Source organism: Physeter macrocephalus, chromosome 14 (genome assembly GCF_002837175.3).
Source record: "Physeter macrocephalus isolate SW-GA chromosome 14, ASM283717v5, whole genome shotgun sequence".
Classification (NCBI taxonomy): domain Eukaryota; kingdom Metazoa; phylum Chordata; class Mammalia; order Artiodactyla; family Physeteridae; genus Physeter; species Physeter macrocephalus.
Genome location: NC_041227.1, coordinates 1,494,718 through 1,508,828, shown reverse-complemented (window position 1 = coordinate 1,508,828; position 14,111 = coordinate 1,494,718). Strand labels below are relative to the sequence as shown.

General features: G+C 56.9%; 1 protein-coding gene across 1 annotated transcript in view; it reads left to right on the top strand.

Annotated features, from left to right (window-relative positions):
* The window catches only part of OSBPL2 (oxysterol binding protein like 2), a 41,706-nt gene that overhangs the window by 14,006 nt on the left and 13,589 nt on the right, over positions 1-14,111 (top strand). The window contains exons 2-6 of the mRNA XM_024128490.3: positions 615-786; positions 5,195-5,339; positions 7,491-7,566; positions 12,171-12,305; positions 12,941-13,038. Coding sequence (XP_023984258.1) covers positions 750-786; positions 5,195-5,339; positions 7,491-7,566; positions 12,171-12,305; positions 12,941-13,038 — 491 coding nt within the window. The 5' untranslated portion in view covers positions 615-749. The remainder of the gene's footprint in view (positions 1-614; positions 787-5,194; positions 5,340-7,490; positions 7,567-12,170; positions 12,306-12,940; positions 13,039-14,111) is intronic.

Genomic DNA, 14,111 nt, shown 5'->3' with positions numbered 1-14,111 from the left:
ATTTATAACCGTTTGTTCCCGCTTCTGGTAAAGATTTGCAGTGGCCGTCAGCGGAGGTGTGTTGGGGCCCCAGCGTGTGGATGCCTCACCTTAGCTAACCTGCCTCTCGAAGTGTCCACGTGACCCCCAGATTAGTCGTTTCACTGCTTCCTTATATAGTGTAGTGGCTTTTAAAGTAACTTCAGATAGTGGTTACTTGTTGTCGTGCTACCTGTTGATGGATGCGGATACTATGGCTGTTTCCTCTTGTATGAGTTAATTCCTTTTACCTCTTTGCTCAGATGTAATTGAGATTGACCTCAAGAATGGTGAATGGGGAGCTTCCCCGGTGGCGCAGTGGTTGAGAGTCCGCCTGCCGATGCAGGGGACACGGGTTCGCGCCCCGGTCCGGGAGGATCCCACATGCCGCGGAGCGGCTGGGCCCGTGAGCCGTGGCCGCTGAGCCTGCGCGTCCGGAGCCTGTGCTCCGCAACGGGAGAGGCCACAGCAGTGAGAGGCCCGCGTACCGCAAAAAAAAAAAAAAGAATGGTGAATGGGTATTTTTAAATGTTTCTAAACCATACAACTTCTGAAAGCTAAGAATACCAAAATGTGGTGTTTTTTTTTCCCTTTAGATCTCCAATGCCTATTGGATTTTTACCTTAAAAAGTTCATAGCGTGAAATTTCTTACACTGTCGATGTAGATCCAGTACAATGATTCAGTAGAAGACCCTACAGATCAGGCGGCGGAGGAGCCTGGCACTGAAGGATGAACGGAGAGGAGGAGTTCTTCGATGCCGTCACAGGTGAGCGGAGGGAGAGGCAAGTTCAGAGGTTGTGTCGTGAGCACGAAGCCCTTGGACCCAGGCCTTGGACGTAGCCCGGGGGCGTGAGGACGGTCCAGGAAAACCGTGTGGAGAGAGAGCTGACGTGTTCCCCGGCACCAGCCTTCAGTAAAAGCACGTGTCCTATCCTAGATCTGGGGGGAAACAGCAACTTTGGACCACTAAAGATCACAAGAAAGGGCACCTGTGTTTTAGTCTTTAAGAGTTGCCCTGGGGTGTAAATATTTTTATTTGGATCCTAAGTGAGATGGTTAGCATTCTTATATTATTTATACTTAATGATCAAAAACGTATCGTCCTGTCTTATAACTGTATCGTGTTTTGCACTGCTTAAAGTCTACCAAAAAATAGTACATTTACCTGCTTTCCCAGCAGCTCTTACTGCGTCAGAGTTCGGTTCTGTTTCGCTTTTCACACACCACTGTGAGCGCTGGTACACAGCCTGGCGGGCAGAGTGCATGGCAGGGTGGCAGGGGCAGGAGAGGCGGGCTGGGTTGGCTCACATTTGCTTGGAACAACCCTTCCTCCTCCTGTTCCCGCCTGAGGGACAGATGACCGCAGGGGGCCCCAGAACTCACGTTCAAGACGCCCCCCGCTGTCTGCCCTCCACCCTCCTTGTCCGCAGGGGGAGCATCACTTTGCTTTTTCTATTGAGGGGTCTCCTTGGTGGAGATGGACTTCAGGAGACTCTTCCAGCCCAGGCCCCCCTCTCAGGTGTGGGAACGTAGAAACAGCAGCTCTGAACTATTACTGCCGCCGGGTTTCTCGGTGCTAACCCGCCCAAGGGCAGTCAGAGGGGCACTTCCACAATCAGTGCCAAAAGAGCGTGGTGCACGACAGAAGGCTCTTTCCTGAGCGCTGCTGCTCTTCCCCTGGACACCTTTGCCGTGCCTGCTGGCGCGCCCGTCTCGTGGAGCCCTGTCCCTGTGCTCCCGGCTGTTCAGCGGCCATGCTTCTCCTGAGTGAGGCGTTGGAGCAGGTTGAGGGATGGGCAGCCTGAGATTATTGGCTTATTCTTGTCCGAAGCCCCAGGAGGAGCAGGCCCTGAGCTCATCGCTGTTTTCAAAGGCTGAACTGCTGAGTCACGTGATCTTCCGTGACTTCATAGCCTTTGTGTTCCTTGTAGACGTGTTTTCCTGGGAAGCGTGCTTGTCTGCTTAACCCGCACGCTCATCAGTAGTGTTTCGCAGTTGAATTCCCACCAAGCGGGGTGTTTGTCGGGGAGTCACGCCCTCGGGCCGCCTGGCCCTCGCGGGCTGACCGGTCTGAGACCAAGTGGGCCCGGCCTCGGCGTGGCCTTCTCACCCGGGAGCCTCCGGGGAAGCTCCCTTTCACCTGGGACCAGCGTAACCGATACTTCGGAAGGTCTTTCCCCAGAGAGGGCTTGAACTGCGTGGAGTGCGGTGTGTAGGTGACCCCATCCCTGCCTCTCTGCACGGGGGACCTCTCCGCGTGTCCCTGAGATGCAGGCGAAAGAGGCAGATGTCTAGGTGAAAATAATTCCTCACCTCAGCCCTTTGGTTCCCAGGCAAATAACAGAAAGACGAAAAATATGAAGTCTCCCAATGCACTGAAATACCCAGACAGTGACTACTTCACTGTTTATAGAATCCGTCTTACTTTGTGACTCTAATTTAAAAAGTGTTTAAACCCAGCAGTTATTAAATGAATGACTTCACTAGGCAATTACTGGGGCTTCCTGGTGGCGCTTGGCTAAGAATCCGCCCGCCGATGCAGGGGACACGGGTTCGAGCCCTGGTCCGGGAAGATCCCACATGCCGTGCAGAGCAGCTAAGCCCGTGCGCCACAACTACTGAGCCCACGAGCCACAACCACTGAAGCCCATGCCCCTAGAGCCCGTGCTCCACAATAAGAGAAGCCACCGCGGTGAGAAGCCCGCGCACCGCAACGAAGAGGAGCCCCCGCTCGCCGCAGCTAGAGAAAGCCCGCGCGCAGCAATGAAGACCCGACGCAGCCGAAAATAAATAAATAAACAAATAAATAAATTTTAAAAAGATAGGCAATTACTTCCTACAAGAATCAGTACCTTCATTTATTTATTTTCAGTAGTTGCGGCTTGTGGGCTCAGTAGTTGCCACGTGAGGGCTCTAGAGCGCAGGCTCAGTAGTTGTGGTGCACGGGCTTAGCTTCTCCGCAGCATGTGGGATCTTCCCAGACCAGGGCTCGAACGCGTGTGTCCTGCATTGGCAGGCGGATTCTTAACCACTGCGCCACCAGGGAAGCCCAAGAATCAGTACCTTTAAATTGAAAGGTTTTAAAGTACATGAAAAATATGTACAGATTAAAGGTTGTAAAAAGTCAGACTAACCTGTCAAAGGTGGGTATCTCTGAGTGATCAGATTACAGATGATTTCAACTTTCTCCTTTGCTTGTCTGTATTTTCTTTTTCTATAATAAACGTGTTGTATACTAAAATGTTTAAACTGTTACGTAGTGTTGACTACATCGGAGACAAGACTTCAATGCGCTTGTCAGGGAGGAGCTGCCTTGTTTTCTTGGGCACACACCAGGGTTGTGATTTAAATGAACTTTCTACTTGACACTGGCCCAGAACCTCAGCCCTGAGGGAGGTCCTCGGAGATAGGGACACCCATGCGGGGTAACACCAGGTCCATAGGACTGAGCATCCTTAAGCAGGGACTGCTTCAGGCTGAGTTTAGACTGGGGATTAGTAGATGTTGCTTTGGGGTTAGTTAGCAAAAGCTAGAGGTGACAGGCTATTTCAGAAAGCATTGATTATTTAAGAGGTTCATTTTTTTTTTTTTTTTTTCTCACGGGCCCAGCCGCTCCGCGGCATGTGGGATCTTCCCAGACCGGGGCGCGAACCCGGTTCCCCTGCATCGGCAGGCGGGCGCGCAACCACTGCGCCACCAGGGAAGCCAAGAGGTTCATTTTTTAAAAATTAATTAATTTGTTATTATTTTTGGCTGTGTTGGGTCTTCGTTGCCGCACGTGGGCTTTCTCTAGTTGTGGCGAGCGGGGGCTACTCTTCCTTGTGGTGCGCGGGCTTCTCATTCCGGTGGCGTCTCTTGTTGCGGAGCACGGGCTCTAGGTGCGCGGGCTTCAGTAGTTGTGGCTCGCGGGCTCTAGACGCGCAGGCTCAGTAGTTGTGGCGCACGGGCTTAGCTGCTCCGTGGCACGTGGGATCTTCCCGGACCAGGGCTTAAACCCATGTCCCCTGCATTGGCAGGTGGATTCTTAACCACTGTGCCACCAGGGAAGTCCAAGAGGTTCATTTCTAATATATCCTTTCAAATTCATTGTGTAATAAATCTCAGTACTACTATATCTTGTGCATCTGTCAATATAGAAGAATACGAAGGAAGGTGATTTTCGTTTTCTCAAGGAGGCTTGTTAGCAGCAGGTTTGTTTATGTTTTGTGTCTGACCATAGTCACCGCCTGGCCTGTCACCCTGGGCCTCGCCTTCCGCTCGGAAGTGAGGGGCTGTTGTGGGAGCCCTGAGCTCCTCGTGGGCTGTGCCCTCGCTGAAGTGGTCAAGGTCACCGATAGTCAGTGGTCAGGAGCTCCCCACCCCAGCTGGAAGCACGTGCCCTGGCAGCCACAGCTCCCGTCTGGGCTTGCTCTGGAGCAGAACTTGAGTATTTCGGTGGATTGCACTGGCTGAGTTGAGCGGAAACACGTTTTCCTTTTCCCTGTAGTCCCTGGTCGCTTCGGGAGAAAGCGTTCCCGATGCGGAAGGGGCACGGAGCACAGCCCAGGGTGGCGTTGCTCTTACTCGGGAGACGGGATGGGCCAGGAGGCCACACGACTGTACTTCACACAAGCCCTAGTAGTTCGGTTTCCCCAAGGCCTCCACGTGCGTGGTGTGCGCCCTCTGCGTTCGCACCCGTCGTCTGCTGCTTCGGTTACTGTTGGTTGGTTTGGTAGGTTCTGGCGGTGTGTTCGCGCGGTGCTCGCTCTTAGAAACACCGCAGCAGGTTGTGTTCCAGGACGTGATGAGGAGCTTGACTGCAACTTGTGCAGAGGAGGAAGGGGTTGCAGCCCGAGTTAGGTGTGAACACCATAGAGGTGGCCGCCCAGAGGGTACGGTCACTGGCGACACCGGGGAAAACCTGTCCTAGTGCCCAGGAGCCGCCCCCCACGTAAGGACCTGGAGAGTGTGGCGTTGGTGGCAGGGTGGTGGCCTCGTGTGGGGAGCCCCCGGGAGCCGTCCCTGTTCTCCGCCTCTACCTTCGGTTCTTGGGAAGAAGAGTTCATTACTCTGAACGTGTCAGTCAGAAGCACTTTGGAGCTTCGGGTGCCTGCTCGCAGAGTGAGACTTCTTAGAGGTAGGCTTTTCCGTATTCCACGCCCTGCAGAAGTTACCACTCTGCTTGTCTCGCACAGGCTTTGACTCTGATAACTCTTCTGGGGAATTTTCAGAGGCAAATCGGAGAGTCACTGGCGTGATTCACGTGGACACCAGCAAAAGTAATGGCATCGGAAAAGTTGGGGAGAGGCCTCCTCAAGAGAATGGAGTTCAAAAGCACAGGTACGTCATCCCGCACGGACGTTTTGGAGTCTCCCAGCGCGCCTGTCCTCGCCCCACATCTGCAGCGGGCCCTGAGCTGGAGGAACATCCGTCCCGTGTCACCTGGGCAGACCCAGGGCCCTGTTCAGCCAAAGACCCCGAGACCCACTGGCCCTCCGTGTGGTCCCCGGAGATCAGCGATGGCGCTTCCTCAGCGCGACCCCCGTCCGTAAGCGGACGGGCGGCCGTCCCTGCCCTGGGGTTGCTGGGGGACTGAGCTCCGTGGGCACCCTAGTGTTGGCAGGGGCCCTGGCACAGAGCCAGAGGTCACTGTTATCAGACCCAACTGCTAGCTTCACGCGGAGCCGCCTGCGTTTGACGCGTCGACCTCTCACCCCGCGAGTGAGTTTCGGAGGGCTGTTTAGTGCAGACCACAGTCCATTCTCTCCCCACCAGCACTGCATTCTCATGCAAGCAGATCCTGATGGCACTGACCTAAGCCTTCACCAGCAGAAGGGGGGGCGTAGGCGGGACAGCCGTGAGTCTGGTGGATGGAGATGGCAGCCTCTGTCCCCACCCCCGCGCTGTTTGCGCTTCGGCTCCAGGGAGCCCAGCTTCACCCCAGATCTCTGCCCTGCGCTGGCGCCCCGTGCCCAGCTGGGGCCCCGGAGCTGTCAGAGCACCTCCTGCCCGCTCGTGTGGCCTGGACCTCTGCCGTCGGCACCCCGCACCCTGTAGGCGGAATCTGGCCCAAGCCGCGCTAGTGCCCCCTCCTCCCTCCCGTCTCCAGCCCCAGGCCTGACACGCTGTCCTCCAGACGCGTCTTGGATGCCTTCACTCGGTCGCTTCTGTCACGGCCCCTCCCACCACTGCTCCTGAATCCCCCGGGGAGGTACCTCTTCACTGCCACGCCCCTCCTCCTTCCTTCCAGCCGTCTCAGAGGACAGGTCTGATGGTGCGCCTTCCCCCTCCTAAACTCCCAGGCAAGGCGCACGCGGCCCCGAGTGATGGGGACAGCGGGCCCCTTTTCCTCTCTGAAGTGGCGGTTTGGGCCGTGAACAGTAAGGTCCTCCTCTTAGGAGGAGGAGCCGCGCCCTCGCCTCTCTCCTGGGGCGGCCCCTCCCGTGTCTGTGGTCCCAGCCTCTTGGGGTCCTCGGTGCACCTGGCCTGTCCCACGTCGGGGCCTGTCTGCTCCACGCCCCTGGCTCCGGCCCTCCCTCCACCTCCATCTCTAAAGCTCCTGCCTCCCCAGGGTCACCCTTGGACCCCTTTCCCACCGTCCACAGAGCCATGCTCCTTCCTCGTGGCTCCCTCACAGCGGGGGCCCGTCCTGCCGTGGCCGCTCGGGACCCCAGACGGGAGCTGGCAGAGTGGAGCCACGTGCCGGTTGCCGGCAGCCTGGCACGTGGTGCCTCGTGAATGTCGGTTTTCTTTCCCATCTCGTCTCCCGCTGCCTCGCCCTCCTCTCTCACCCGCCCCCCGGGCCCCGACCCAGTGCACTGGGCGCAGGGTCTCCTGTGCCCGGGCTTCCCTGGCATCGGCGGGAAGACACCCGAGGAGGAAGGTGCCTGAGGAAAGGCAAGCACGGGCTGCAAAGGGGTTTAAGAGCTGGTTTCTGAAAAGGTTTTTCTCTTTCTTTTTCTTTCGGCCACGCCGCGCGGCACGCGGGATCTTAGTTCCCCGACCAGGGATCGAACCCGTGCCCCCTGCACTGGGAGCGCGGAGTCCTAACCACTGGGCCGCCAGGGAAGCCCCTGAAGAGGTTTTCTTGATGCAGTTCCCTCTCGGGGTCCTCTTGGCTCCGCCTCCACCCGCGGCCCTGCTGCTCCAGGCCGCTGGCACGCGGCTGCCCGGGGGACTCGGCGACCTGCCTCCCCAGCTCCGTGGAGGAGAGTCGCCTGCGTGGGCGCGGTTGCTTCCCAGGAGGCGCTCCAGAGATCTGTGCAGAAAGCTTGGTTTGGGACTTCACCAGCGGTCTGGTCCTTGTTTCCTCCGCAGGCATGCCAGCAGAGAGAGAGAGATGCTAATGCCTAGAAAGAGCATGCCAGCACAGAGAGATGCCAATGCCTAGAAAGAGCAAGGGAAGACGTGGTCATGGAGCAAAACCCTCGGTCACAAGTGACTCTCACGTTGGTTGAATAAATACATGTCACTCTGGTTACCCCTTTACAGGACGTCGTTGCCTGCCCCAATGTTTACCAGAAGTGACTTCAGCGTGTGGAGTATATTGAAGAAGTGCATTGGCTTGGTAAGTTCAGGTGGACTTGTTCTGAAGTGTGACTCTTACACATTTTTAATTCCTGTGAATTTATTTTTTTTAACTTTTTTTTAAATCAGATGTTCATGTTTAATTGTTACTTATTTATTTATTTATTTTTGGCCGCGTTGGGTCTCCGTTTCTGCGCGAGGGCTCTCTCCAGTCGCGGCGAGCGGGGGCCGCTCTTCATCGCGGTGCGCGGGCCTCTCACCGTCGCGGCCTCTCTCGTTGCGGAGCACAGGCCCCGGACGCGCAGGCTCAGTAGTTGTGGCTCACGGGCCCAGTTGCTCCGCGGCGTGTGGGACCCTCCCGGACCGGGGCTCGAACCCGTGTCCCCTGCATCGGCAGGCGGACTCCCAACCACTGCACCACCAGGGAAGCCCCCTGTGAATTTATTGCACTACTGGTAGTTTAAGAAGACGCACTCTGCATAGTTATAAACAGCATGAGGTAAACATAATAAAAGAGGAAAGGAACAAATACCGGAGGGGAAAAGGTGAACAAAAGCTAAAGTATTAATAGACAGAAGGACACCCATTCTGTAGGTTAATCTCTTGACATAAGGAGCTTCAGGTGGGTTTACACTTACCTTGGTGTTTCATGATGTGCTCGTAGCCAGCTGGCTTTGGATAATCCTCACGAGCTGGGGGGCTTTGGTGGGGTTCCCGGCCACTCACCAAGGGACCGAGGCTCCGTGTCCCCCAGCCCACCCACGCCGGGCCGCAGGCAGAGTAACAGGAAAAATCGTTGGATGCTTAGTGTGCAGAAGCCGTAGGCCTTTCCTTTTATGGTCTTTCCTGACTGTGAGAGTCGGAGCGGGTCCTTCTCAGGCGGGAGAGCGCTGCCTTGAGCAGGCTGCAGCGTGCTCAGCCGCGGCCATGTCTGGTGACTCATTCTCGGGCTACGTGAGCTGCAGAAAACGACTTCACTGCTTCTCGCGTGGTCTTCAGCCCAGTCTTCTAATGCATTTATTTTTTGCCCATCAGTTCTTTTTTCCCAGAGGGAGCTCCGTCTTTTTATCTTGAAATAACTTGAGACTGACAGAAAGTTACAGAAGAGTCACAGGATAGCGAGTCTTTTACCCTTCACCCAGCCTCCTGTAACGACAGCATCTCACATGAGAGCCACAGCACTCACACTGGGGTGTTACTGTTAACTGCAGCACGTACCTGACTGGGCTTTCCCCAGTTTTTCCGCCGATGACCGTTTGTTTTTTTTTTTTTAATTTATTTATTTTTACTTATTTTATTTTTGGCTGTGTTGGGTCTTCGTTGCTGCACGCAGGCTTTCTCTAGTTGCGGCGAGCGGTGGCTTCTCTTGTTGCGGAGCACGGGCTCTAGGCTCGAGGGCTTCAGTAGTTGTGGCGCAGGGGCTCAGTAGCTGTGGCACGCTGGCTCTAGAGCGCAGGGCTTAGTTGCTCCGTGGCATGTGGGGCCTTCCCGGACCAGGGATCAAACCCGTGTCTCCTGCATTGGCAGGTGGATTCTTAACCTCTGAGCCACCAGGGAAGTCCCCACCGATGACCTTTTATTAGAGGATGGCGTGTAGAAACCGAGACCTGGGTGCTGGATGTGCTCATGGCTCCCGGGGTGTCACTGCTCCAGGCCTCTCAGCAGACAGAGCTGGAAAACCTAAGAGTGCACACTGACCCCTGCTTGCTCACACGCGTCTATCTGTACACATCTGTGATCTTTGAAAGTGACACGTTCAGGATTGTTTTCTTTTAGCACCGTCCTCCCCTGCGTTTTCGACTGTGCGCACAATTCAGGTCTTCTTCACAAAAGTGTCTATCTGGGGATGTGACGAACTCAACCAGCCACTCGGTCTTGACTCTTCAGAGGTCTAAAACCAAAAGCCTCTTTTCGGCAGAGTGACATCATTGCATTGCATTCCCCAAGGACCTGACCGTAGGCTGGATTCGGAGTGAGGCTGAACGTAACCCTCCGGGCTGGGCGTCCGCATCGTGTTGGGTCACCCGGCCCCACTTCACAGCATCCATCCGCTGTCCCCCGTGAGATGCTCATCTCTCCGGATGTACCTCCAGGGAGGTGACACACCCCTCTTCACTGCCCATCAGCTCATTGAAACAGCCACGGACTAGTGAACACGACAGTTTCCGACAGAGGTAGCCAGAATCTCATGAAGACCCCTGCCCGTCACCAGCCCTCACCACTGCCAGTCGGGGCTAACCGTGCGTCCTCCGCCCCTCCACCGCTCCCCTCCTCCCCTGGTATTTTGAAGCAAATTCCAAGCACCTTTTCGTTTGTGAACATGTCTTATATATCACTAAAGGATAAGGATTCTTTTCAGACACAGCCACGGTACTGTTATCCTACTTTTGAAAGCAACATGATGCTTTAACGTCATCAAGTACCCACTCTGTTCAAGTTTCCAGCCGTCTGAGCGTGACTCTCCTGTGTGTGTTTTGCGGTCTGCGTGTGGGACTCATTTAGGTCCTCCCATCACAAGACCTTTCTGTTGCTCTCCTTCTGAATTTAAGAACTGCTGCTGCTGGGTGTCCAGACCCATTAGCTCATCAGGAGTTGCAAATCGGAGCCAGGCTGATAACGATTGCCCTCCTTTCGTTACCTGGAGTATTTCTGTGATGAGAAAGTCCCCCCCCCTACTGTGGGCGTGGTTTGCGTGAGGCAGTCAGGATCAGGGAGCGATTCCCTAACAAGATGTTCGAATGGTGTCCTTGGTTCCCTGGCAGCATAACTGGTCTAACCCACCAGCCCGCGGGGCTGGCCCTGTGCCGTGTCCGGTCACACTTGTCCGTCTCTGGCTGTAAGAGCCTCTTCAGGCTGTGGCCCGCACTCCTTTACAAAAGATGCCTCCGCTCCTCCTATACCTTTATTGTCCAGGGAGAGAGAGAGCTCGGGACCATAGCTGGGCCCGGGGGAGGCTACTGGATTGGTCTTGTTTCTAGGTCTTTTCAGGGGAGAGAGTTAGGAGCTGTGTTTTGATTTGTTTCAACGATGCTTCAAATTCCAGGCCACAGGATTTATCTAACCTCTTCTGTCTTCTGTCTGTGTCTCTCTTCCGCCACCTCGACAGTCCCAGTTTTTCACGACACAGAAGATGATGGATTTAGCGCAGCACGTAGCTTGTGACCCGCCGCCGCGCCCACACGCGTGACGGCTCAGGAGAGCACGTCTGTGGCATTTGTCATTCTTGCCGCGAGGGTGAATCTTCAGTCCCTGTGCTTTAGCGCCTCTGGGTGGTCGTGCCCCCAGGGAGGTTGTGTGGATTCATTTGTTTTGTTTTATTTATGGTGTTTAGAGATGGCTTTTCTAAATTTAATTTTGGTTTAAAATGGTAAGTCCAGAGGCAGATCTCTCAGACGAGGCGTATCGCACGCGTTTAGCTCCCTGTCCCCGTGCCTTCCCTGCAGTCCTGCGGTGGCCAGCCAAACCCGTCCCGGTCCCCCTCCCACGTGTGGGAGCAACGACTGCATGGCCTCCTCCCGGCCTTTGGATAAACGGTCGGCTCCTCTCCACCTGTTTCCAGCTCCACAGCGTAGCCCCGAGGGCGGAGCTGCTTCTTACTCTTTTGGTCACCGCGCTGTGCTGCCCCATAGTTGACTAACTGTGGCCCTGTGGTTGGATGTTGGCGTTGTTTCTGCCCTTTTGCTGTGCATTTGCTGGAGGAGCTGTGGGTTAGGCTCCTGCACATGGGGCCGCCGGACCAAAGGCTGGGGGCGGGCACGGCTGGGTGCCCTCCTCTCCGGAGGCCGCCGCATTTTGCATTCCCACCGGCAGGTGTGGGTGGCCTGGGTCCCCCCAGGCTTGCCAACAGGCGGGGGTCAGAGGTTTGGGGGGTGTGCCACTTGAGTCGGGTGTGCAGTGGAATCTCCATGTGCTTTTATTTCCTTTCTCCTGACGTGAGCAAGGCCAGCATCTTTCCTGGCTTTGGGCCGGCAGCGTTTCTTTCCCTCTCCTCCCCTCCCCTCCCCCACCTCCTCTTCCCTCCCGCTCCTGTCCAGCCCTGGTCCTTCCTTGACAGGAAGGACCAGGTCCTTCACACTCTGGTCCTTCCTTGACAAAGCCGCCCTGCGCTGCTCAGCCGTGCTTCTGGGAGGGGCCTCTGCCTTCTCGAAGTCCACTGGAACCTCCTCCCTAGATGCCGGCTCCCTGGGTGCCCCCTGCGGCGTGGGTCTCCGAGCGCCTTCCTGGCCTCCGCCTGCACCGGGGGCTGCACATTTGCTCCGCCTGCACGGTACCTGAGAGCGGGCCGCGTTGGGGGCTCTCACTTGCCGGGCCGAGGCGTTTCCAAGCCACCCTGGGGTGACGGGTTGGAGCGGTGCTTTGGGGCCACGGAGCTGGAGGTGGCACGGGGAGCGCGCGGGGGCGGGTCGTCACTGGGGCTGGCGGCCCGGGGGCGCCCGCAGGCTCGCGTGCCGTGAGCGCGGGCGTGGGGGCGGCGGCTCTGTCTCCCGGGCCAGGCTCCGGCAGGGCCTCTCGGTCTCGTCCCGCGCAGGCGGCTGCGGCTGCGGCTGCGGGGAGTGGTGCTCGGAGCAGCGGCGGGTGCGGGGCGCCGGTGGCGGTGGCGGTGGCGGCGGCGCTGGCGGTAACGGGTCCTCCCGGCTCCCCTAGGAGCTGTCCAAGATCACAATGCCCATCGCCTTCAACGAGCCTCTGAGTTTCCTTCAACGGATCACCGAGTACATGGAGCACGTGTACCTCGTCCACAAAGCCTCCTGCCAGCCCCAGCCCCTGGAAAGGATGCAGGTGGGCGGCGGGCTCCTTTCGGGGGGAGGGCCAGGCCGGGTGCAGCGTGGCTGGGTGCAGACCGTAGCTTTTAATGAACGTGACGCCATCGGGCTGGCCACGCGGCGGCAGGGACCCGGGCCCCTCAGCGGCGGGACACCTGGGAGAAGGGCCGGCGCGGCTCGCACGGACGTTGGGGTGCCGTCCTGCCCAAAGGCCGAGGCGTTTGTCGTGGGCACGTTCTGCACGGGCGTGGTCTCGGCTGCCTGGTGGTCGGGGCTGCGGGGCTGCAGCGGGTGGCGGTGCCGGCACTCGGCTCCTCTTGGGCCCTTTCAGCACCATCACCCCACGTGAGTGTGTGTGTGTGTGTGCGTGCGCGTGCGCGTGTGCGCGTGCGTGTGCGCGCGTGTGTGACGGACAGGGCCTGCGAGGCAGGCCCGGGCGGGGGGTGGAAGGCGGCGGAGTTCCTGCTTTCCGTGGCAGTGAGGAAGTGGCAGGTGATAAGCAGCATTTCCCCGGAAGTTCTGCGGTTTCAAACGTGTTGCAAGTGGGAGACTGAAAAGGCACCCAGGAGCGAGTGAGTGGGACACCCTCACTGCCCCGGCTCCCGCATCCTGATGGGCAGCCGCCCCTCACCAGCCTGTGGTTGTTTCCAGTCTGTAGCGGCCTTTGCGGTTTCGGCTGTGGCTTCCCAGTGGGAGAGGACCGGCAAGCCGTTCAATCCACTCTTGGGAGAAACGTACGAGTTAACCAGGTAAGGGGACGGGCCCTTGTGACCGTCTCGTGTGGGAGGTTCTTCTGGCGACGGACGAGGGTGGCTCCTTGTCCACCACGGATTTCTCCAGGCTGATTGAATGGAGGGGTTTACTGCAGGCGGGAAGATGGTGCACATATGAGAGCTGTCGTGTTAATGACGTAACAGAAGCCTGGTGAAAAAACCGAGTTGAAAACGGAAGGACGCGTTAGGTTCAGGAGCGGAGAGGGCGTGCCCGGGAGCGTGCAGCGCGGGGTGTCGGATTGCGGGGTGCTCGTGTTTGGGCATTTCTGCGAGGTGTAGTTTAATTTGCAGCATCTTTATAAAACCAGTGGCGTCTTATGTGACCGATGCATCTTGGATTCAAAGAACCACACACTTCTGGTTCTTGGGTCCTGTATTGCATATGTGTCATTAATGGTTGAGTTTTTCCAATGGTGAGTAAATGATGGTGGGTTTGGGTGATGTGGGACAGCTTAGAATGGGCACTCTTCAGGTTTGTAGAGTGTAAGCATGTGGGCGGGGGTGTGTGTATCTGCACTGGTTTCCCGACCATTTGGGGAGGAATTGTCATCTTAGTGATGCGGGCGGCCTGCACACACCTGCACACACGTCACTTCCCAGGTTGGGAAAGCAACATTCATGTCAGTTTCAAATTCCACTGTTTCTGGCTCGTCCTGGATGGCTCAGCAGCGGCCCCTTCTCCACACGCTGCTAGAGTGGGAGTTCCCCCTGGGTGTTTAGTGTGGCTTAGAGGTCGGCTGGCACTGAATGGTGGAGAAGCCGTTCTCCACATCTCATTGCCCTTGAGAAAGCTGGACGAGTTGGGAGAAAGCGTGATGTGTGCTGCCGGGGGGCTTTGTAAATGACAGGGGTTCAGCATGTGACCTTGAGCTATGGCATCTGACAGCAAGCGGGGCGATAAGGCACAGCCCTTTCCTTTTAGAAGCGAGGGAGCTGAGGCCCAGACAAGGGAAAGGCTTGCCCCGAGGGTCACTCTTTTTTTTTTTTTTTTTTTTTTTTTTTGCGGTACGCGAGCCTCTCACTGTTGTGGCCTCTCCCGCTGCGGAGCA